This window comes from Pelodiscus sinensis, chromosome 2, assembly GCF_049634645.1.
Source record: "Pelodiscus sinensis isolate JC-2024 chromosome 2, ASM4963464v1, whole genome shotgun sequence".
NCBI classification, from domain to species: Eukaryota; Metazoa; Chordata; order Testudines; family Trionychidae; genus Pelodiscus; species Pelodiscus sinensis.
The window spans coordinates 57550597-57575758 of NC_134712.1; the positions used below are offsets into that span (position 1 = coordinate 57550597).

General features: G+C 39.0%; 1 protein-coding gene across 1 annotated transcript in view; it reads left to right on the forward strand.

The window, feature by feature from the left end:
• Positions 1-25162, forward strand: part of ARFGEF1 (ARF guanine nucleotide exchange factor 1) — a 164098-nt gene that overhangs the window by 34976 nt on the left and 103960 nt on the right. The window contains exons 2-4 of the mRNA XM_006131486.4: positions 14990-15020; positions 23653-23809; positions 24757-24903. Coding sequence (XP_006131548.2) covers positions 14990-15020; positions 23653-23809; positions 24757-24903 — 335 coding nt within the window. The remainder of the gene's footprint in view (positions 1-14989; positions 15021-23652; positions 23810-24756; positions 24904-25162) is intronic.

The following is a 25162-nucleotide window of genomic DNA, read 5'->3' on the forward strand; positions in this document are numbered from 1 at the left end:
AGAGAGCTATCCACAATGGTGAAGATCTCTCTCTTAAGTAGTTATAGCTAAATTAGTCCCTGTCATACCAAAATTATACAATGCATACAAAATTATACATTGCTTATATTAGTATTTCTTAAACTTGTTTGGTTCTTTGAATGTGTGTAGTGGTCATAATCATTGACATCTTTACTGCATCGGACTTCACTTTGCCAGGTGCCATCCAACCAATATGCACACTAGGGATGTAAAGGGTTAACTAGTTAACCAGTTTCCTGGTAAGTACCCTTACTGGTATGATTACTATGGTAACTGGTTAGTTGGCAGGGAGCTGCTCTGATAGCACAGGCGGGGATCTGCTCCAGCTTTGCTCAGAGGGTGCTCTATTCTGGCTGCGTTAACTGTGACTGAGGCCTGCTTCAGTCCAGTCATGCTGGAGTAGCCCTCTGCTGCAGGATTGTTACCGTTAATCAGTTAAACATTCTGTTTAACTGGGTAACTTTTTAGCTGGGATTTTACATCCCTAATGCACACACTTCAGCCATCCTAACTTCCTGTCTTTCCTTTCTGTGGTACTGAAGGGCTTCAGTGCTTGTGAGGCACAGCAGAATGAGTTCTCTGTTCCACACCTTGAGTATGTGAATGCTGAGAGAGTAAAATGAGCCCATGTCCAATTAGTGTGGCCTACTGCAGACTTGGGAAATGAAAACACATGAGTTGGGGACTGTTTCACCAAAGCCTGAAATAGGTTACAGGCTGTCAGAAGGTATTTTAAGAAGGGTATATCAGTCCATGTATTATGGCATTATACACCACAGAGATGAAAGGAACTAGAAAGTAAAAGGTAGCGAGAAAATTGTGGAAAGAAAATGATAGGTGGGGAATGTAGACCAGAGAGCAGATTGAGCATGTTTAGAATCTTCTGTTTCAATTTGAATAGAAAGTTTTTTTACATGTGTGTGAATCATCTGTGAAAGTGTTGACAGAAAGTGGGTGGCTGTTTAAGGAGAATTAAAGAGATGATGGCTGAGTGGCTCACAAAAAGTGAAAGGTTGTTTCCAAGGCTAACAGTTGGCATGGAAGAAGGCACAATGAGGACCTAGCACAGGAAGCCAGCAAACAGGAGAACTAGAGCAGTATGGAGGCTTTGGCAAAGGTAGGAGATTTTGCAAAAGATTACTGCTGATGATCCCTTACGGAGGAGAGAGAGAGAGGGTGGATAAGGCTAAAGTCAGTGTAGCTAATTCACTTGTGCATTTGCTGTCATATCTGCCTGCCTCTGTGGTTGGATCTGTTGTTACTATGTCAGCCCTCCTTGTCAGCAGGTTTAACTAACATTGCCAGTAACTACTGTCTGGGCTTCCGCCAATATAATTTATTTTTGTAATATTTCCTTATGTAGATACGGCTTTACTATGTTTAGGGAGGGTTAAAAAGGAATGAATCAGAGTTTCTGTGGATCTTGCAAGGTGAGAAGTTAATTGGGGAAGGATGCTTTTAAGCTTTTTTGCAGGAGGAGACCTTGCCCAATTGTCTTGGAACCCTGAGCATGTTGTGAAAACTCACCAGCCAGCCCCGAGACAATTTTCTGTAGTGATCTGGTTACTGCTCGTTTAGGACCCAATCTCTGGCCATTAGGAATTTTTGCCACTAGCAGTTGTAGATCAGCCACATGCCATTCCAGGCAGTCTCATTATTCCATCCCATCAGTCTTGAAGCCAGTTAGGTATTTTGCTCTCACAGCTTCCCTTGCAAGCCTGTTCCAGAACGTCACTCCTCTGATGATTAGAAAATGTTATCTAATTTCAAACCCACCCTGGTGCTCTGGAGGCTGGGGAGGCTAGAGCCTTGTGGCCTTCTCCTTCCCTGGTGCTCCAGAGGCCAGGGTGGCTGAAGCCACGTGGCCTCCTCCCTCCCCAGTCTGGGAGCTGGAGAGGCTGGGGCGTGTGCACATACCCTCCCATCTCTCCCCCTCCTCATGGTGGGAGCAAGCACACTGCCCCACTTCCTCCCCTCCCTGTGGTGGGGTGGGGCTATAGGTGGGGCTAGGGGCCTGCCTCCCTCAGCTGCACTGACTGCCCATGCCAAATTGGTTGACAGCCAATTTGCATCTCTTTGCTCTTTTTCATGAGTGTATCCTGTTGGTGGCTCATAATAGATCTGAGATCAATCAATGAATCTAGGTCTTTCCTCCTCCTCCTCTGCTTTTAACTGATACATCGCCAGTTTATAGCAAAAATTCTTGTTAGTCCCTCAGTGTTACCTTTCACTTTGCTCTATTTAAATTTAATCTCATTTCTATTACTCTAGTTTTCAGGTTTGTCCAGATATTTGTGTGTTATTTTGGTCTTCTTCCATGTTTGCAATATCTCCCAACTTTGCATTATCTGCAGATTTTTATTAGCATGCTACTATTTTTGTCCCGCGGTCATGAATAAAAATGTTAATCATTTTTGTGTCCCATATCTGCATCTTTTTCATTCTTAATATATCTCTTTTGAGATGGAATGACCAAAACTGTATGTAGTGTAAGTGTGGATGTACCATGGATTTATATAGTGGCATTATGATATTACTGATCTTATTGTGTCTCCCCCTAACATTTTATTAATTTTTCAACTGCTGCTTTCACATTGAATGGATGTTTTCAGAGAACTATCCACAGACTCCAAAATCTTTTGCTTGAGTGGTAACAGGTAAGTTAGACCTCATAATTTTGTATGTATACTTGGGATTACATTTTCCAATATGCATTACTTTGCATTTCTCTATTTTTGTGAATGACTAGTCTACTGTTCAATAAGCAAATGCTTATCGGTTAGTTGACGTGCTAGTCGACTAGTTGCTTTCCCCCCCCTTGCTGCCTCTATCAGAAAGAGACAGTGCGGGGGAGGGGAGTGAAGAGAGGCTTCTTCAGAGTGGCAGTGCAGTATGGAGCCTGGAGCCAGACCCTAGGCTCCATGTAGTGCTGCTGCTTTGAAACGCCATGTGCAGCCCAGGGCCAGCTGGGGACTCCCAGGCTGCACGTGGCATTTCAAAGCGGCAGCGCTGCATGGAGCCTGGAGTCTGCCACTTTGAAACACTGGAGTCAGCTGGGGACTCCCCCACTGAGCTTGGGCTCCTGTGGCACTGCTGCTTTGAAATGCCGTGGTCCTCAGCTGACCCAGATTCCATGCGGCACTGCCACTTTGAAATGCCATGGGGAGCACAGGGCCAGTGGGGGACTTCTCGAGTCCCCCGCTGCCCCATGCTCCCTGCAGCACTTTCGCCTTTGAAGTGTAGCAACAGCCGAGGCACCCTTATCAACTAATTGAAATTTTACATCCCTACGTTTATCAGCATTGAATTTCATCTTGTTTTGTTGCCCAGTATTGTAAGATCCCTTTGCAAATATTCACAGTCTCCTTTGGATTTACCTCAAATAATTTTGTATCATCTGCAAACTTTGCCACTCATTGCTTATACCTTTTTCCAGATAATTTATGAGTATTTTGAAGAATAGTCATCCTGGTAAATACCCCAGGGGCCACCACAATTTACTTCTCTCCATTCTGAAAACTGACTATTCCTACCATGTGTTGTCTGTCTTTTGATCAGTTACTTATCCATGAGAGCACCTTCCTTTCTTGTGCCATGACTGCTTGCTTTAAGAGTGTTTGGTGAGGAACCTTGTCAGAAGCTTTCAGAAAGCACAAGCATAAGACGTAGAGAGTTTTTACCAAGAGTGGGTTGATGGTTATGTTGGTTTATAGGCTCAGTACAAACAGGAAGTGCACCTCTCATAGCTGGATCCAGAATAGTTTGGGAAATAACTGATGTCATGTGTGTCTACATCCTTTCAGGGAGACTTACCAAAATGGCTGTGTGAGCGCAGCATTACTGAGCTATATTGATGTAGCTGTATGATGAAACTGGTTTAACAATTTTATGATCACTTACGTGGTGTTAATATGAGACTTTATGAAAAGCTTTGCTTTGAAATTCCTATCTTTGTTGTTTAATCCCTTAGTGTGAGTGTATATTAAACAGCAGAAATACTATGTTGCTAATGCTCTTCCAGCTGTCACTCTTTCTATCTTGTGTCATGGTCATGGACATTGTAGCCCCCTGCCGTTTTGTCCTCCATTTCCAGCTTCCTTCCAGCTGCAGCCTGGTTTCTCTTGTCCTGTTCAAGGAGCAGTCTGACTTATTGGAAAAGTTTTTATGCATCTCCTGTAGAAGCTTATCTCTGGCCTCTTCTTTTCAATCAGCAGTTCTTATTGCTTTCATTGACAGTCAATGGCATCATAGGGGAACACCTTATTGGAGTAGAATAGATAACTCTGAAAAGCGGTGAAGCTCTATATTATTTTTCTGTCCACTGACAAGAAAATATGGCCCAGGAAGAATTGTGTGAAGGGATTGGAGGGCTCTTGGCACCTAGGCTTGATTAACCTGTGCTCTTACTGTGAAGTAGTTAGGTTGCCAGGCTGGGCAGAGTAGAAGCTTGGGCTCAAGCCTATTCCCTCAGCCATATATATACTAACCTAGTCTTAGAGAGCACTCCACTCTTGGATAAGAAGTTTTTCTGTGAAGAGGATGTAGAGGATGGAGCAACACCCAGATTAGAGTGGGGGCTATCTCTGCAGTGATATGTATGTCATCTGAAGCAGTGGACTGTGCCCATGAAAGATCATGCTTCCATCTACATGTTTTGTTATCTATAAAGTGCTACCGGACTATTTGTTGTGTTTTTTAGTTTATCCTGTACAGACTAACTCAGCTACCCCCTGAAACCTCTGTACCTTGGTTATCCTAAGGAACTGTACAATGGGAATAGTGACTCTTTGGATTACCACGCTTGCAGTTTATATGCAGGTGCTGCTTTCAGCTCAGATTTCCTTTGCTAGTTCTCTTTTGTTTGGACTACTTAAATAAGATTATTTTCGTTCTTCCTGGAAGTCTCTGAGTTGCCTTTCAAGCATTAACATGACTGTTTTGTCCGGAGGAGAAAAGTTTTTAATATTGGTCTTCTTCTCTGCTAATGCTAAGCATTAGTACTCGCAAAGAGCAATGAGTTCAAATGAGTTTTGGTATCTGTTTAGCTACCTTTGCACTTCCATTCTAAAGAAAATAAAAATGTATTTAGCATAACCTGTTTTCATTATTAGTTGTGAGGGTTGGAGACTCTAACATTTTTTACAATGACTAGCATAAAGGACTTAATCAGGTTGGGCCCCATTAGAAACTACCACAGTAAATTTAAATACATAATGAAAATTGCAAGGTTTTTTTCTTTGCTTAATGCTGATGACTTATGTAAATTTCAAATTTCTTAAGTGCAGTACTAGCTGTAGTACAGTGCTTAGCACCTAGTATTGAGAGCTTTGAAATCAGAGGAATTTGCAAACTGCTAGGTCAGGGCTCAAGTATAGGTAACAATGAAAAGAACTGCCTCCTACCCACTGTGGTGACATTTGAAAGCTTTCTCCTTGTTCCATAAATGCTGCATGCCAACTTGAGCAATATTGCCATTGTCAAATATTGGAAACACTAACCAGAAAAAATATAGAGGAGCCAGCTAAATCCAGCAAATGCTTTAAAATACACACTTCACAATGTACACTTGTCATGATCATAAGAGATGACCAGCAGCCTGGAGACTAAGGGGTTAACTGTACCTAACTCAGGTAGAGTTGGTCAGTGGGGATGTAGGTAGGAATTTCGAACAGGGACAAAGGAATGTTTGTTTTTTCCGTCCTTTGTCTCTGGGGAGTTTTTTTCTCCAGCTATTGAAGGGGGCAGGATGTCTCCCTCTAAGTAAATACTCTTCAGTCTGTAAGTGGGATAAAATTTAGATAAATCCGTTTTATTGTTTTATAGTTTGGAAAATGGGATCTAGTGTCTGTGCATTTAAAAATGGGTTTTGCTCTCCTTTTATAACTAAGTTTCTGGCCCATGGTAAATTTCTCCTCCATGAGTATATTATTTTGCTACTGTTCTATCATTATGCTTGCAACAGGAATATTGTGGTGATAATAAAAGTTCTTTCTCATTTTTCTTTTTATTAACCTGGTATTGGTTAAATTTTGTGTCCTAGTTTGTACTTTAGGGTTGAGATTTCCTAAGTAGTCTCTCCCTGGTTGCTTTATTAATATTTGGGTCGACTTATAGTGGCGACTTATTCCCAAAATCTAGGTTAAGATTTTGGGGGGAAGTTTTATACCAAAGACTGGTAGATAAGGTTTTGGGGTACTTTTGCTGGCCCCCACATCTGCATTTATCGTGCCAGAGTGGGGAAGGAGCCATGACAACACTATTTCAGTATAAATATTGTATTAAATGCTTCTTCATTGCACGTTGCCTGGAAACCACTTGCTGTAACTCAAGAGGACTGACTCAGAATTGCTCTGTCCTTTCAAACGCTCATCTCTTATCTTGGTTTTGGATCACTTGTTTGCATATTATATTCTCTAGGTTCCTTGTCCAGCCCCCCCTTCTGTACATTTAGAAACAGTTTTTAAAAAACAACTTATCTCACTTTCACACCTTCCTTGCTTAGAAATTGAGTTCTCTGGGTAACATTAGGCAGCAACCTTGCGCCTATGTGCAACTCCTTGCTGAATCAAGAACTCAGTTCACACTTTCCTTTTAAACAAGAAGGAATGCCATGTGCTACAATACCATGGTTACAGTTAGACAAGCACATCTATAAACTGCTGAACTATAATGGGGAAGAAATGAAGCATGTATCTTTTTGGAAGGAAGTGTCATAAATGAAATGTTTGATAACATTATCATTTTTCCAGTATCATAATCTGATATGATAAATGTACCCACTATTTTCCATGTTATAGTATAAAATATTTTATACTATATGGCTCCGTCTAGACTGGCATGATTTCCTGCAAATGCTTTTAACAGAAAAGTTTTTCCGTTAAAAGCATTTGCAGAAAAGAGCATCTAGATTGGCACGGACTTTTTGCGGAAAAGCGTCCGTGCCAATCTAGACGCGGTTTTGCGCAAGAAAGCCCCAATCGCCATTTTCGCCATTGGGGCTTTTTTGCGCAAAACAGTTTTTAGCTGTTTACACTGGCCCTCTTGCACAAAAACATTTCCGGAAAAGGGCTTTTGCCCGAATGGGAACGTCAAAGCATTTTCTCAAGAAGCACTGATTTCAGACAGTAGAACGTCAGTGCTTTTGGGCAAAATCAAGCGGCCAGTGTAGACAGCTGGCAAGTTTTTGCACAAAAGCAGCTGCTTTTGTGGAAAAACTTGCCAGTTTAGACACAGCCTACCAGTAAAAATATAGTTTCATACTGACTTGTTCAATTATTAAAATATATATAGTGTATAATATGTATATCCATTTTTGTTCTGTTTAATGTATCTGACTTTTCTTGTGATATTAACTATAGTATTAGATATATATTGTTTTAATGAAGACAGGTAATCTTCTACACAAATCAGTTCAACTATAAAAATAAGTTACTCTTGCCTTCCACTGAATCTTATTAAAATGTGGGTACTGTGCTCAGTACTGTAAAATTAAAAATAAAGGCATGGCATAGCTCTCTGTATAAATCAAAATATTTTCTTGAATTGGGTACAAATGTTTGCAAACCAAAATCGTAGACACCTTTTCAAATACTAGAGTTTGTATCCACAGGGCTCAAAGTCCTGCAAACACAGGTGAAGGAGAATTGACACTATCTTGTATTACTCGATTTACAAGCTTTTTAAAATGGTTCATGAATTGGTTTTGCAAATCTTACAGTTCAGTTAGCCTTTCTGTTGAGCTATATCACCCCTCCCATGCATGTAAAAGGAGCCTGTCAGATGATTCTATTATACCATAGCGGCTGTAGGAACTGGTGTAGAGCTGCTTGAGCTAGGACACTAAAAATAACAAGGTAGAATGGGCAGTAGACTATGGAGAAGATCGATGCCATGGTGGTTGATCTTCTGGCATTCAATTTTGCTGGTTTATTAAAGACCTGCTAAATCCAACACTGAGGGCTCTCCCATCGATGCTGGAACTCGTACTCCTCATGAGGAGTAAGGGAAGTCAGTGTAGGTGTTTCTTCCATTGACCTCACAATGTGAAAACAGCACTGAAGCTTGGCTGATGGTACATCATCTCCAGCGACATAATTTATTTATTTAAAAATATTTTTACACCACCTTGCATACCTTTAGCCAACCTTCTGCTGTAGTGCTAACCTGGCCTGAGTGTGATATCCGCAGCTCCAATTGTTGACTTGGCCTTAGGCCAGGTTTACACTACAGCAGAAGGTTGGCCTATGGTATACAATTCCAGCTACATAAAACATAGGTAGAGTTGACCTATCTCAAGCCAAGCTTTGGTGTTATCCTCAGAGTGGGAGGTTGACAGGAAAAATGCTTCCATTGACTTCCCTTACTTCTCGCAAGGAGTAGGAGTAACGATGTCGATGAGAATGCCTTCAGCGTTCTGTTTAGTGGGTCTTTACTGGACCTGCTAAATCAAATGCCAGAACATTGACTACCACAGCATCGATCTTCTCCAAAGTCTATACGTGGCCTTACAGCTGTTTGTGTGAGGGTCATGGGAAGTGGGATGTATATTTCTACCTCTCTGCCATCCTCACCATCCCATCAAAGTCTGTAGCTCAGTTATCCTCAGGTGATATATTGGACTTTTTTGGGAGCCCCTCTGTGAAGTATAACACCCTGAGGGGTTTTTCCAAAGTAATTCAGTAGCTTCACTTATACAGTGCTAGCAGGGAGTCCTAGGCTTTGTCTACACAACACAGCTCTGAATAACATGGCTGTGTTGCTAAAAGGCAGCATAGACATTTTTTGTTTACGCTTTTGCGGACAAAAAACTCTTAATACCCCACGAGTGGCATTTTTTGTGTTAGCAGGAGAGTACTTGCTGGGGCAAAGGTTTTGTCATGAGGTGGGCGGGTTAAGCACATGTGAATTAAGAAAGCTTTGTTGCTCCATCTCCAGTGTAGACAATGTCCAACAGTTGATGGCCTCCAGAACATCAGTGACTTCTGGAAACTGAATACCTGCCACTTACGTCACATTTTTTTCTGTCCTCCTTCCAACTCTAATTATGTCCACTCCCAATCTGTAATTATGTTGGAGGTAAGTTAGCAGAATTTTCCGATCCCTGTGTGTGTGTGTGTGTGTGTGTGTGTGTGTGTGTGTGTGTGTGTGTGTGTGTGTTGTCCATTATGGAGCGTGATGGGGAATTTGGCCCTTCATGATTATTAGCCTGTGTCTTCCCATACTGTGGAAATCTCACTCAGATTCATGGGGAAAGCTTTATTTCATTAGCTTCTTCCTTACCATGTCTGTCCTATATTTCTTGAAGCAAAATGCAGGACAATGTAGCACTTTAAAGACTAACAAGATGGTTTATTAGATGATGAGCTTTCGTGGGCCAGACCCACTTCCTCAGATCAAATAGTGAAGAAAATTGTCACAACCATATATACCAAAGGATACAATTTAAAAAAAAAAAATGAACACATATGAAAAGGAAAAATCAAATTTCAGAACAGAATTGGGATGGGGGGGGTAAATGTCTGTGAGTTAATGACATTAGAGGTGATAATTGGGGAAGCCATCTTTGTAATGGGTAAGATAATTAGAGTCTTTATTCAAACTTAAGTGTAAAGTGTCGAATCTAAGCATGAATGACAGTTCAGAGGATTCTCTTTCAAGTGTAGTCTTAAAAGGCCTTGGTAATCAAGTCGTTGAGACAATGTCTTTTCTGGTTGAAATGGCAAGAAACTGTTTTTTCTTTGTGATCCTGTCTAATATCTGTTTTGTGGGCATTGATCCTTTGGCGAAGTGTCTGAGACGTTTGTCCAACGTACATAGCAGATGGACACTTTCGGCACATGATAGCATAAATTATATTTCTGGATGCTCAGGAATATGTGTTCTTGATGTTATAACTCACTTGGTTAGGTCCAATAATGGTATCAGCAGAGCGAATATGTGGACAAAGCTGGCAACGGGGTTTGTTGCAAGGGAAGGTACCAGGGTTGGTATTAGTGTGGTATGTCCTGTGGTTGCTGGTAAGAATCATCTTGACGTTAGGTGGTTGTCTATAGGAGACTATGGGTCTGTCTCCCAGAGCCTCTTGGAGTATAGTATCCTGTTCCAGAATAGGCTGTAGTTTATTGATAATGTGTTGGACAGGTTTAAGTTGGGGGCTGTAGGTGATGACAAGTGGTGTATTGTTGGTTTTCTTGGGTCTGTCTTGAGGTAGATGGTTTCTAGGTATTCGTCTGGCTCTTTCAATTTGCTTTTTTATTTCTCCAGGTGGGTAGTTGAGGTTTATAAATGCTTGATAGAGATCCTGAAGTTTCTGGTCTCTGTCAGTGGGATTAGAGCAGATGCGGTTGTATTGAAGGGCTTGGCTATAGATGATGGATCGTATGGTGTGTTCTGGATGGGAGCTGGAGGCATGTAGGTAACTGTATGAGTCAGTGGGTTTTCTGTTGAGAGTGGTGTCTAATTTTCCATTGCTGATTTGTACTGTGGTGTCCAGGAAATGGATCTCTCATGTAGAATGGTCCAGGCAACTTGCGCTACATCGATGACATCTTTATGATCTGGATGTATGGCCAAGAAACACTGGAGACATTCCACAGAGATTTTTAACAACCTACCCCCCACCATCAATCTCAGCCTGGACCTTTCTACACGAGAGATCCATTTCCTGGACACCACAGTTTCTTGCCATTTCAACCAGCAAGGACATTGTCTCAACGACTTGATTACCTGCATCCTGCTTCAAAGGCCTTTTAAGACTGAAATTAAGACTTTTAAGACTAAAAATGAAATTAATGGGGAGCAGGTTTAAAACTAATAAGCGAAAGTTCTTCTTCACACAGCGTGTAGTCAACCTGTGGAACTCCTTGCCAGAGGAGGCTGTGAAGGCTAGGACTATAATAGAGTTTAAAGAGAAGCTAGATAATTTCATGGAGGTTAGGTCCATAAAAGGTGTGACGGGGCAGGCGCCTTGCCCGCACTCCCCCGCACTAGACCGGGCACTGGGGTGGAGAGCGGACCCCTGGGAAGGTGGGCGGACGGGGGAGGTCCGGCCGCAGGGAACCCGGAAGCCGGAGTAAGAGCAGGGACAGCCAGCAGCCGGGAGGACGGGTCGGCGCGGCCGAGTGACGTCACAGAAAGCGCCGAGCCAGACGCACAGAAGGGCGGGGCCCCGAACGCCGGGAGGAGGCCCGCCCAGGAGGTGGTAGGGCGGGATATTCAAAAGGGCGAGAGCCCAGGCCAAGGGGGAAGCTCCACGAGGTGGAAGGCGGCCAGACCCCTGCCAGAAGAGCGAAGCGCGAGACGCCCCCTGGACATGGACCCCCGCCAGAGGAAGGGACTCAGGGTGAGTCTATCCCCCAGCTGGGGAATCCACGGGGATTGAGTCGGGAAGAAGTGACCCAGGGCGGGGCTGCGGACCCCGCGAGTGGAGGGTTTGGGGAACCTGACCCCCTCCACTGTCAAGGGACAGTCGTCCCTGTCTTAGGGCCCTGGGTCGGGGCTCGGAGTGTGGGAGGGCCCGAGCCCCCTTCCCGACCCCCTCAGGCCCGCTCGAGCCCAGAGTGTGCCAGAGTTATAAGCCTCGGACCGCGGACAGGCGGTCGGTCGTAAGACGAATACGTCCCTAGTGGGACGTGGACTCACCCGAACTCGGGGTGATCCCAGGGGACGCCGTAACAAAAGGCTATTAGCCAGGGGATAAAATGGTGTCCTTGGCCTCTGTCTGTCAGAGGCTGGAGAGGGATGGCAGGAGACAAATCGCTTGATCGTTGTCTTCGGTCTACCCTCTCTGGGGCACCTGGTGCTGGCCGCTGTCGGTAGACAGGATACTGGGCTAGAAGGATCTTTGGTCTGACCCAGTATGGCCATTATGTTCTTATGTTCTTATGACTACACTTGAAAGAGAATCCTCTGAACTGTCATTCATGCTTAAATTCGACACTTTACACTTAAGTTTGAATAAAGACTCTAATTATCTTACCCATTACAAAGATAGCTTCCCCAATTTTCACCTCTAATATCATTAGCTCACAGACATTTACCTCCCCCCCATCTCCCTTCTGTTCTGAAATTTGATTTGTCCTTTTCATATGTGTTCATTTTTTTAATTGTATCCTTTGGTATATATGGTTGTGACAATTTTCTTCCACTATTTGATCTGAGGAAGTGGGTCTGGCCCATGAAAGCTCATTACCTAATAAACCATCTTGTTAGTCCTGTTTTTTGTTACTTTTTCTTCTAATTTTTTCAGGATATTGTGGCACAAGAAGTTAGTAGGCCCCAGTTTTAATGAGAGGGGCCTAGCAGCAAAGTGTATTCAGCGATAAATTCTTTAGATTTTTTTTTTTACACAATCCATCTATCACCCACCAATCCTTGTAGTCTGTTGGTTTGGGTCCCTTCACTTTGGAGGACTTTTTGGTTCCTTTGTTTGGATATTAGTTGAAGACGCTGACTTCTTTGTTCCATATCAGGAAGGGAAGAGAGATGACAACTTGTTGAGAGAGATCACTGCTCGTTCAGTTTTTTTTTAATTATTATTATTATTATTATTCCCTACAGTACAGTGTTGTTTTTTTTTCTCGTTGGATGTGTGTTCCTATGTGGACATGAACATATTTTAATGAAAATATCAGAGACGTTATTGGTGTTAGATATCACTGGTTATTCATTGGAGTTGATATGTTGTTGTTTTGCTTTACAATATGCTTGTTAACGTTCTGAAATGAGCTGGTGGATATATAAAGCATTACAGTTAATTGCTAGTAGATTTTTTTAAATTCAAAGTTGTAAAACTGCACAAATCATATAGCTTGTCTTCTGTGTAAACCAGATTTTTGTAGAGCTGGTCTAGGTTTGTTTTTAAGCCATTTTGCCCAAAACTGAATTGTCTTCTGCTTGCTCTTGAAATGTAACTTATAAAATGGTTTTACAAATTCTGTATTATAGTTCTGAAATCAATAACATGACAGTGTGGTTAATTTGCATAACTTTACAGGTCAGAACTTCTTTTCATAACGTAGACATAATTATAAAAACTAATATAGAATTAGAAACTGAACATATTCGTTGTGAAGCGAGAGAACGCTTTTCATAGGCCTTTATAAATGATTTAATCTTGTTTTTGACTGCCAAGTTGACAGGATGTCACCATTCCTTATTCTGTCATTTCACTGCACAGGATAATCACATACTTCTTCCCTAGTGTTGCTCAGATGCACACCTAGACAAAGTGGCTTGGCTTTTTTTTTAATTCCCTTGTCACAGTAGGTTAGTTTCACTTTGTATTAAACATTAGGATATTTTAGAAATTAAAAACAAACAAACGAGAAGTACCATTTCTACATACTCAAAACTGTTCAGCTATAAAGACAGGAACTTCAGTTTGTTGTATTTTGGGAGGTTTCAGTGAGTTAGATTTTGTTTGTAAAAAGCTATAATTTAAAGTTTTGCTTTGAACAATATATATAAAATATTTAGTGTGTGCACTATTGAGGAATTCAACTTGAGAATGAATTTAATTTCATTTCTGGAGAAAGTGGGCAGCTGTTCAATTCAAATGATTCAGTGCATGTAAGGCTAAATTAGTCCATTTCTTGGTTAATGATCTTGTTCAAAGGTGAATTATGATTGTAATGTAATGTTTCTATCATTTCTAATTGAAGAAAAATATCATTACTGAATGAAGGTGGGGTTTGGTTTAGTTTTTTTACGCAAATATATGTATGTTGGATACAATTAGAACAGGAAATTTTGCTCTGATAGCTCAGTATTGTTTTCTGTGATGAATATTAGTAAGATTTTATGTACCTATCCTATACATATTTGACTGTAAGTATCTTTCTCTACTATAATCAGAGCAAATTCTGTGGAAATCAGTTTCCTTAATGCTGTAACACCAGGTGTTTCCAAAAAAAGGTGTTATAGTTTACTCACAATTCACAACAAAGTAATGGTATCTGAAGATATATATATTTCTTAAAACTAGCTACAAGCTATACCATTGTTTAATGTTTTGTCACCACGTCTAGCATCTAGACATTTAAACTTGGGCAAAATTAAGCATTGTTTAATATATCTGTGACCTGATTATATAAAGGATGGGGAAAGAATTAAAGTCTCATAAAATTGATTTTTCTGAGTTGCAATAATGAAAAAAAAATCTTTTAATATCATGTCTGAAGTGAAAATGCTACAGGAATACATTTTTTTTGCTTTTGGTCAGTGCTTCAATATGAACAGTTGTTTGCAGCCAATTGTATATTTGGAAGGGAAAAATTGCCTGTGTAACATCCAGGCATATGGCAGGTTTCTTAAGACAACAAGTGAAAGAGTTTTTATAGGTAAAACTGATGGACATTATGAATGTAGTTTTTCTCTTCATTCATAAAACAGACTTGCAAAGTTTGGATCTTGAAGACAGGATATAATGACACTTCAGTGATAGTTATAATTAGATATATTGAAGACAGGATTGATAAACAGTTTAATGTTAGAGTTGTATGTTTTCAAAGGATAAAAAACATTTTATGTATGCTTGTTTTGGTTGCAGTCTACTCCCCCACCCTTTTATATCTTTTGGTAAGCTGTTTGGGACAAAGGCTAATGAAAGGCTATGTGTATTGAAAGTGCTTAACACATAGTGGCCCTTATTTTGTTTAGTAAAACTTGGCACTACTCTTAAATATTAAATAATTTGGAAAATAGAGGTCTAGCTCATCTTGGTTTTGAAACTGAATTAATAATTATATTAGTTGCAAATCACATAAAGTTCTAGAAACGTTTAAATTGCTCATTATGGTGCTTGTTGTTTTAAACTGTCATTAGGTTAAAAAACTTGGTAATAGTTCAAATAGAAGTGTGACTTTCCACCTGTTAACATATGCACAAAGTCACTTCTAATTTTATACTTTAATATTTCCATAACTATGATTTTATTATAAGAATTCTAACTTGCTGTTTCCTTTTACAGAGGAAATAAAAGCTGAAACAGAAAAACAAAGGTATGTAATAGTTCTCTTCTCTTACTGAGCAAAAATAACTTGGCTTGGCTGTGAAAATAGGAGTAGTATTCATATAGACACTTGTGCAGTATTTATTATACATTTATCCATATGGTGACTCATCTTGATAGGAGCTGAACATCTCTTGTGAGATACATAATGCTCAGGACAGCGCCTGCATCTGCTGCTCCTGTCTGTTGTAGTTGTTGTTTCACTTAGTCGGAGCAGAAAGATTTGGAGGGTTGTGGGAACATGTAGACTTGGACTGGGTATGGTGGGCATGGGAGCCTGGGGTCAAATTGTGAGATTAGATGAGACTGGAACTTACCAGGGATGTAAAAATTAGTTTTAAAATGTAACCTAAATATCCTAGCGGTTACACATGCTGCAGGCTCTGCTGTATAAAGCTTTATATATAAGCTTTGTACTGCAGCGCCTGCAGCGAAGCTTCCCCAGGCTGCTGGCCCTGCTCCCAGAAAGCCAACGTGTAACTGGAATGGAAACAGATAAGCTGAGGCTTTTCAGGGCTAACCATTTAAACAACTACACTTTTACATCCCTAGAATTGGCTGGGTGAGCAGCTCAAAGGAGATGACTTATGGGCTTGAATAGGAGACAGAGGTGGAGATTAGTACTAGCTGTGAAAGGAGACTAGGATGTAGAAATTGGGTAAGCTAAAGGAAGAAACTGGCAATGCATTGAGGGGTTAGGAAGGAGTAGGGAGATAGCAGTAGGACTGGTGGAGTGCGACACATACAGAATAAGTAGAGGCAGAAGGATCTCTGACCATTAGACAGCCCTCCAGAAGTTGGAACAGAATCCAAGCTTCTAGAGCCTGTGTTCCTCTGCTGTTAGGAAATCTGCAAATCTCTGGTAAATTGGGCATTTGCTTTGATAGTCTTTTTAATTACATGATACTTAGAACTCCTGCCTCATTCAGTGCATAGCATGAGCTGTGCCCTAGGTATAAATCAGAGCAGTGTAGTAAAAGAAGCCATTGTCTGTATGACTCCTGCAGAAATTGGATGGTATTTTGTGACTGAGGCAGGGAAAGAGAGGTAATGCTATCACGATTAAAGCAGTTGAATGCTACTCAGGGGATTTGGATCCTATCCCAGCCTCTGCTATAGAGTTCCTCTTGTCAAGTGACTTGAACCAAACTTTTCATAAGCCAGTAATTGTGCATTCCTGATTTCTGGATGTCCATCTTGAGACCCAAGGGTCTGATTTTCAGCAATGTTGAACACTCAGAACTGCAACTGAAAGCAAGGGGGGAGAACTGTGCTTTGGAAGATACGATGTATTGTATATTGATTAGTACTCTGAAAAATTAGATCCTAGGCTCCTGAAATTGGGCATCTTAAAATGTGTAGACTTCTTGCCTTAGTCTCTCTCTCTGAGTTCCCTTGCTCACCTCATAGAAATGTTGTGAAAATAAATTAGTGTTTTTGAAGTACTCAGATGAACATTATAGAAAAGTCCATGAGGAAATAATAATTCTGTTCTTATAGCATATTTGAATAGTGTGTGATAAATAAGATATGGCATTCAAAAATGAGGATAGAATAAAATATTGAGTAGCTTTTTATGCAGTGAGCATTATCCATTTTGTGCACTGAATGAGGTAGGAATCCTGGGGAAAAATAGTATATGATCATGTAATTAGAGACTATATCACAATACTGTACTTATGCACATTGGGGCCTCATTCATGTTACATGTACAACCTCAGTTCTGAAATTTTATAGCTTTTGAGCCTTCTGCTTTGCAGCTTTAATGTTTTTAACACAGTGTTTTGTGTGTAGTGGACATATAATCAATATCTATGATGAAATATTCTGAACATAGATTTTTATGTTGTTATATTTTCAGGCATATTTAATTATTCTAACAGTGGGTCTTCAGTTTCCTTTATTGCATTGGAGGCACATACACTGGTTAGCTATGGATGCAGGATGTACCATTCTGACTAGGGAGCTATCAGTTGATTTTAGGAGCAGAGGAAGTAGAAGGCTTTTTTCTGCAGAGTATTAGGACTGAAGAACATTTTATTTTTCTGCAAATTAATTTTGAAATCCTTAACTAACACTGGATATCTAGGTAGTTAGTAATTAACTCCACATTGTGATGAACCTTTTGAAAAATTGTGAGATAATGATTGGTTCTGATCTGCTTTTGTGGCAGATTGGACTGTAAAATCCATTCAAGGAATCAGGCAAGAAATGTCTGTAGTGTTCCTTATTTAAGATTGCTACTAGTCAGGGTGGATTGATTTAAGGACACAGTGTAAACTCTGAATTAAATCACCAAATGTGTAGCCTGAGAAGGAGATTTAGTAAATTTGGATGGGTTAGGCTCGCCTATTTCACCAGAAAGTCTAGGTTCGTCGTCTATCCCAGGCTACAGTTCAGTGGAACCATAATATTCCCCCTCTTGAGAGCTGTCAGGTGACCGACAGCAACCACACTTTAACTCAGGAAATGAAATAGAAAACAATTTTTTTGCCAAAGGGATGATTATGACATTTTTATTGCTAAAGGGACCATCACCGCAAAAAACAGTAGCAAGAACACAAATCACTTGAATTCCTTCCCAAGATGTCATTTACACAATCAAATTAAAACTTGTCTAAGCATACAAAGAGTAATAATAATACAACAATATTTCCTACACACAAGGACCTGAAGGTTGGATGGAGAAAGGTGGCTTCCCTTTCCCTGGGAGCAAGTGGTAGTGAGATTCCTAAAAGCAAACTTAAGCAAACTTAAGCAAAATTAAGGAAGCAAGAAAGCAGTATAGAAATAAGATAGATCTAAGTATTTAGTTTCTGATCTGAAAGAATAAAACACTCCGGAGTAGACTGTGTTAGCAACAGCTAGGACAGCAGCCCCGATCTCCCAAATCCCTAGGCCTAAATACCCCTTTTGGTGCCAAAATGTTCTGGATGTTCAACTCCTTGTCCATAGTTGGGCCTAGCACCCTAAGATTTCTGAGGGTACCATCTCTGATTGGACAAAATATTCGGGGACCTTATGAATATTTATTAGGAATGACCTCCCAAAACCACTTGGAAAAGGCATGAGAATGCGGTTTTAGAACTTAACATCTGGACCGATTGTGCAGGAGATTTGAGATGGCAGTTATCACCACATTAGATTTTTCTTTGCAAATTCTAGGCAGAATGCAAAAAATAGATTCTTGCGCCAATCACAAACTCTTGCTTCATCCCTTTTATGGAAAATTATAAAGAAAACAAGTATTAACTAACCCCCTACTGCTATAAGCCACCTCACAGAAACTTAATTCTGCAGGCACCTTGCTTTACCTGCCTATTCAAGTCTAAAGGAAAAACAAAATGAAATAAAAACAGTTATCACTTAACTAAAATAAAGCAAATATCATTTTAGTAGGCCGAAATAAAGCAGATATCATTTAGTAGGCTACAAGTAGAAATCCTCAATTTATTTATTTTAATCAAGCTTTCCAAAGGCACATTCTTACTGAGTGATATAACCATTAAAACAATGCTGATTTACAGTTAAATACAAACTTTATGCAAGTTTTGGTATATCTTTTTGCTATATAGGAGGGTATACATTTGTTTATACCTATATATTTATTTAATCAATTTGATTAATATATTCATATTCCTAATTATACATCTTTAGTATATTAAAAATGGTGAATAGCTTATTTACTAGATAATTAACTTTTTGCTTATGATTTCTGTAAAGTCGCATTAGTATGGTAACTGAAGTTTAATTAACTCATGAAAGTGCACATTTATTTTCATTAAGCAAAACCTTTAATGTTTTGGATATATGGACTTCTCTTATCAAAACATATTTCACTTTCAAATGTTTTACTAATAGCACAGAAGGATTAATTGTAATCAATGAATTAAATTTACTATTTTATGTCAACCTGGGAAAAATTTTAAATATGCTTCTGTGAAAGTGACAGGAACAAGTTCCTATTCATCAAACTCTCTTGAAAATGAGATAACAGCCTTCTAAGTTACTTTGGATGTCCTTCAAACTTTTAAAACTAGTAGATATCCTCTTCCTTCTTGATTTATTGATAGACTGGGAGAGAGAGAGATACTTTCGTAATTTTTCACTCCCAATCAGTTTCTCAGCTTTGAATATATCAGTCCAAATGATCTTGTTTCTGTGCCTACAGAAGAAGGTACTGCTGTCAAAAGCTGGATTAATACTTTAGCACCTGGAACCAGAGTTTGCTAAGCTAGAGACTTCTACTAATTCAGTGATGAGACGTTCTTTAAAACATCAGCAAATGTACTGCTTGAATGGTTCGCCTTCAGCCCTGAAAATTGATTAAGGATGGCATGTCTGATGGTTGATTATTAGATGCCCATATCATAGCAGCAGCATCTTCATCCATTAAGCATCTACACTAGCACTTTGGGTTGAGAATATTGACAAGTAAATAGATAGAATAAGCACTCAATCCATCCATTTCTTTACTGCCTGCAATTTAACTTTGTTGTTGGATATTTCTTTCTTCAGTGTCTCCGGAAGTTCTTTTCGAATTTCAGCAGCATGAGCGATATTGCAACAGTCTCTCTATAGTTTGTTCAAGGCTATGGAAATTGGTTTCTATATAGTAAGCATATTTTCTGTATTTCTCTGTAGTCCGATGTTGACTAATTATATAATTTGCCAGCATAGTAAGACATGGTAGACAGCCCATACATTATTTTTGCACCACTGTTTACTAACCAGTTGATGCAGATTGTTCAGATATGTCCACATCATCATCTTAAGTCTTTGCTTTTTAAGGAGCATTTTTCATAACTATTTAATTATACCAGGCTTTGTGTCTTTGTTTTACTGTTTACATATGGCATAAGTTGCTTTTTTTTTTTTTTTTTTTTAAAGCCAGAGATACAGGAATTTCTTGAAATATTCCCAATAGGGTCTTTATTATGACCTGAAGCTGTGGCATTTTTCTCCAATTCTCATTTTTCTCCACTAGAGGCTGCACTCTAAAGAATGTTGCTCCTTCTTCCCATAGCATCCTGCTTTGGCATCAGTGTTGCTCCTTTTCTGGTTGCACATTCTGCTCTTTCTCCCTTGTTACATAATTCTCCCATAAAACCCCTACCACAGAAAAATAAAATGAAATAAAACCCAACATTTCTGCTTGTGTAAGCCATATTAGACTGCTGTGCAATATTTTATTTGTTTAGAGATTTCCCTGCTGGACAAGGGTGTGTGTGCTAACACCCTATAGCAGGTAGGGTTGCCAGGTGTCCGGTTTTAAACTGAACAATTCAGTATTTGAGTTTTCTGTTCAGGAAACAAATTGAGAAAATATAAATGAGAAAATATAACTGTCTGGTATTTTCTAAATAAGATGTAATGTAGATTATGATGTAATGTCAAGCGTGTCCGGTATATTTGTTGAAACCCTCTGGCAACCCTAATAGCAGGAATAGTGTGTACCTTCTTCAGAGGTGGACAAAGGAGAGCTGACATCTTCCTCTTAAGAGGAAACATCCTGCATGGGAATTTCAAATGAATTCAGAATGTGGAGGGATTTCTTAGGAAGTAGCCTCTAAGAAAACAGTAACAGGGAAAACTGCATCTCTTGCAGATTTTATAAAAATCCAAACACTGCATTTTCCTTTTGGTTCTGAAAAATGGCACAGAGAAAAAAATGAAGTCTCACACAAAAGAGCAATCCACCCTAGATGTGCTTTTGCTTTACTCTTATAATTAATCCAAGTGGGGCAGAGAGAACAATATTTCTAGAGCACCAAACTGACCAGAAAGGTTATGGTCTCAGGCCTGCTGAATGTTTTAACTCCTCTAATCCTATTTCCACACAATCAAGGCCTCTTATCTAACACTAATACTTCATCAAGGTTGAAACAGATTGAATTTTGTTCCAACTCCACCCCTTTTCTTTCAAATGAAGGAGATGAACACCTTAACTTGAAGTCATGTCAATCATGCTTTGTTCAAGAAAGATATCCAGTAACCCACTTCACTTTTTAAATTGGTGAAGATTCAAATATTGATATGTGGACTTCAGAAGTAACCTCTATAACTGGAGCCCCTGCTGGGATTTAAAAGAAGATATCAAAGAATTGGCAACTTTGTTCTCTATCCTGGAAATATAAAGTAAAAACAATGTATTAAACCTGAATATTAATTAATTCCTTAAAGCAGCTGTTTAAATAACTTCTCAACAAATGTATAATGTCCTATTCTGATACTTTAATTTAGCTTTAGAAGCACTTCCTAAATATTAATTTGAACTACTTCAAGAAATATCCGTTTCCTTCTAGTTCTGCACTTTTCCCCAGGCTAAGGTAGTTCTGAGGACAAATTCAGCTTTCATCCATAAAAATGAATAGTCTTTCACAGATCTTGGGAACTTGTGTTAACTTCTATTTTTGCCACTCAGTGAGGCCTGGTCTACATTAAAAGGAAAAGTTGACTTAAGATATGCAAATCCATCTATGTTAATTACATAGCTGAAGTTGAAGTATCTTAAATGGCTTTTTGGCATTGTCCACAAAGCAGGAGATTAATGGGAGCACATGCTCCCGTCCACTTGCCTTACTCCTTAGGAGGAACAGGACTACCGGTGCCGACGGGAGCACCCTCTTCACTAGACCTGCTAATTCAAACCCCGGAAGATCAACTGAGGCAATGTTGATCTTCTCCATAGCGTAGACAAGCCCCAGGTCACCTTAAGGAAAAGATGGAGCCCAGATTGTCAGAGAGACATGCACACACCAAAATGTTTAGAAAATCCTGCTTACTTCTTATGTCCCATCCAGCAGTCGGAGACAACAATACTTCTAAGTCTTCTAGAAGTTTAAAGTGAAAACACCTCCATCAAAGCCCAAAATTGGTAAAAACATTTTATATTCTGTATTGAAGACAGATTGGCTGGTCTTATGTGACTTGGATCCCATGGGAGCCATTTGAGATCCCTCAATTAGGGCGATCTACAAAGAATAGTAGAGCAGCCAATCCCCAAAACTCAGGGATATTCTGGTACATAGAGTTACCAAGCCAGCACAAAATAGCCTCTGTGATACCTTACTGGTTACCCAGAAGCAAACAACAGAGTTCCTTTAAAGCAGCCCAGCTGTAGGCCTCTACTCAGGCACCCAAGTCAAATGTGGTGAAAATCACTGAAAATCTTATTCGTCATATAAAAAAGTTCTACCAGTCCCAAAGGATCAGACACAGTAACTCCAAGGGCAGAGAGTATTTCAGCTCTTATCCAAATAAACACACTCAGCCAGTTCTTATTACCTAAACTAAAAATTATTAAAAAAAAAAAAGAGAGTATTGGTTAAAAGCTCATATACAGACAGACATGAATATACTTCTGAGGTCAGGTTCATATCAGAGATGCTGAGCTTTGTTGTTGCAAAGAGTTCTTTCAGAATTATTCCATAGTATAACCTATGGACTAGTGTCCAGTGACCATATTCAGGGTGTATCCAGGTTAGGACTTGCAACCCAAACTTCCCCATATGAAACAATATACAATCCTGGAGACTTCCAAATAGACTATTTCCCAGGCATCACTGGTAATTAGCTAAATGGATTAACATAAGACAACTGCCCATTTTCAATCATTCGTGGATGATTTGCTATATACTATAAAGAAATATGAATATTTGATTACATAGTTAACGTCTAACAATATATATGTAAAAACACAAACATTATTTATCAGTATGTCCCTAAAGGTTGAATTTGAGTAATTTATCCTGCAGGATGCTTAAAGCTTTTCTAGCCATTTACTAAATAGTAAATATTAAATTTGTATTTAATACATATTAAATACAAATATTAGTGGATATTTCCTTCAAAAGAAGGTGTTGCATGAAGTAATTTAAAAAATTACAATTTATATAAGAAATTGGATATAATTATTGTTATCAGTTTCATGCCCTTTAAGTGGATACTGCGGTGAAAATCTCACTCTTAGAATCTGTGGACCTGCCTGAGGAAGAGAATAGAACAATTTTTGTTCTCATCTACATATTTTGTTAGATCAGGGAAGTCCACAGATTTGGCTCACATTTTAAATGCTTACATTGCCAAAAGGATATGAGAGATGATAGCATGATGTTCTAGTCATTTAATCTCTATGCTTTGCAATAAGCAATGTGTCTGAGTTATGATTTACTCTAATAGTAGCAAAGTTGTGATGTAGATAATTCTGAGGAGTATTTCCCAGATCTGAGATTTCTACTGTGCAGACTCTTTTCAGTGTGCTGCATTCAGAGCAAACAAGTTTATATGCCTCCAAATCAGCAAGAGCAACTGAAGATCCACTGTTGGAATCACTGGGATCTGTCTGATATAAGAAAAGGACTCTTTCACGTAGAACCAAAGTTTTATATTCTTTCTGAGAATATTTATTGGGTTATAACATGTATCTTTAGTTATTACAAGTTACTGTTCTCTTGCATTTTTTTCTAGAAGTTCAAGTAAATAAAAATTAGTTTTAATATATCATTTCCCTTCGTGAGCTTAAGAACAAGTGGAGAAAACTGAGAGAAATGTGTTGTAATAGAAGGATTTCTTAAGTGTCTATACTTGTAACATTATAATGATCGGACTATTCTGTTCAGTCCCCCTCATGGAGAAGCAAAGCCTGGTTCAAGCACGCTTCCACCAGTGAAATCAAAGACAAGCTTTATTGAAGCTGACAAGTACTTCTTACCATTCGAATTGGCATGCCAGTCTAAGTGCCCCAGGATTGTTAGTACATCTCTAGATTGTTTACAGGTCTGTATGTTACTGAGATTTATTAACTGTCTGAAGGAAAATCTTATTTGGTTTGGAGGGAAGGGGATGGGTAAATGCAACTAGGAAAGAATGTCTTTTTTTGCTACTGTATGGGACAAAATAACCAAAATATATATGATTTTTTCAGACAAGAGTAGACTAATTTTGAAAAACAAAGGAAGAATATCTATCTACCTATCATATTAAATACAACAAGTTAATTGTGCACACATTTTATACATATATATTATAATTTGTGATAAACTTCAGTCTTTTGTAATAATGTGCATGTATAGAAAAAATTTTGAAATACTAAACAAACTACCTAAACAACAATATTATTGTGTAAATTATATTATTAATAATTGCAGTAAAATAGTCAAAGTTTGAGGTTCACAAATAATCTTGTTTGAGCCGATGACATGTGTGTTTCTCTTGTAAGGTAGATTACTCTCTCCATTTTGGTCCTGTAATATTGTTCTGGGGATGGAACCCCTAAAGATGACTACCAGAATTTCTGCCTTTCTTCCCCTAGGTGGCCTGAGAACAATGAACAAGTGCATATATTTGTATTCATAGGCACAAGCATATTTGCCATACAGTCTCACTATGCTGCATGTCTTCTCTCTATTTGTGAGGAGGGAAATTATTGAGATTTATAAATATTCTCATTCCTGGAATTCTCAGAGAACATGAGTAAATGTTTACAGACTGTAAATTGTAATATTTTAGCTAAGCTAAACTGATTGATGTTGCAGTTGTTGGATAAGAACATGAATGCTCTTGAAGGATTTTCTACAAATGCTTGAAATTTACTGTGATTTGAGGTACATTACTGTTAATTATCCGGACTTCATTTGTCGTAAGTTTGAATCTACATATTCAATTGCAAGGTTTGTTTTAAAATTCCTTTATTTACCGTTTCCCTTTCTTTTTTTCCTCTCCAGAAACTTATAGCCTATGGGCACTTGACTGGCAATGCTCCAGATAGTACAGCTCCAGGCAAAAAATTAATCGATAGAATTATTGAGACAATATGTGGCTGTTTTCAAGGTCCTCAAACAGACGAAGGGGTTCAGCTACAAATAATAAAGGTAATTGCTATCCAAATGCAGTTTCAAATGATTATAGTAATGAAAGCAAGGAAGTATACCTATTCTTGAGGATTCAAAACATGGTATTTCTTTGGAAACACAATTTCAGTTTTTATTTTAAGTGCTTTTTCATCTCCCATGCAGCTCTGTTTCATAAGGTATTCCTTTCTATTCTTAGCATACTCATAGTACATGTCTGTTACTCTTTTTCCTCTTTCACTGCATATGAAGTCATGACATGAAACCTTGTCTACAGAGG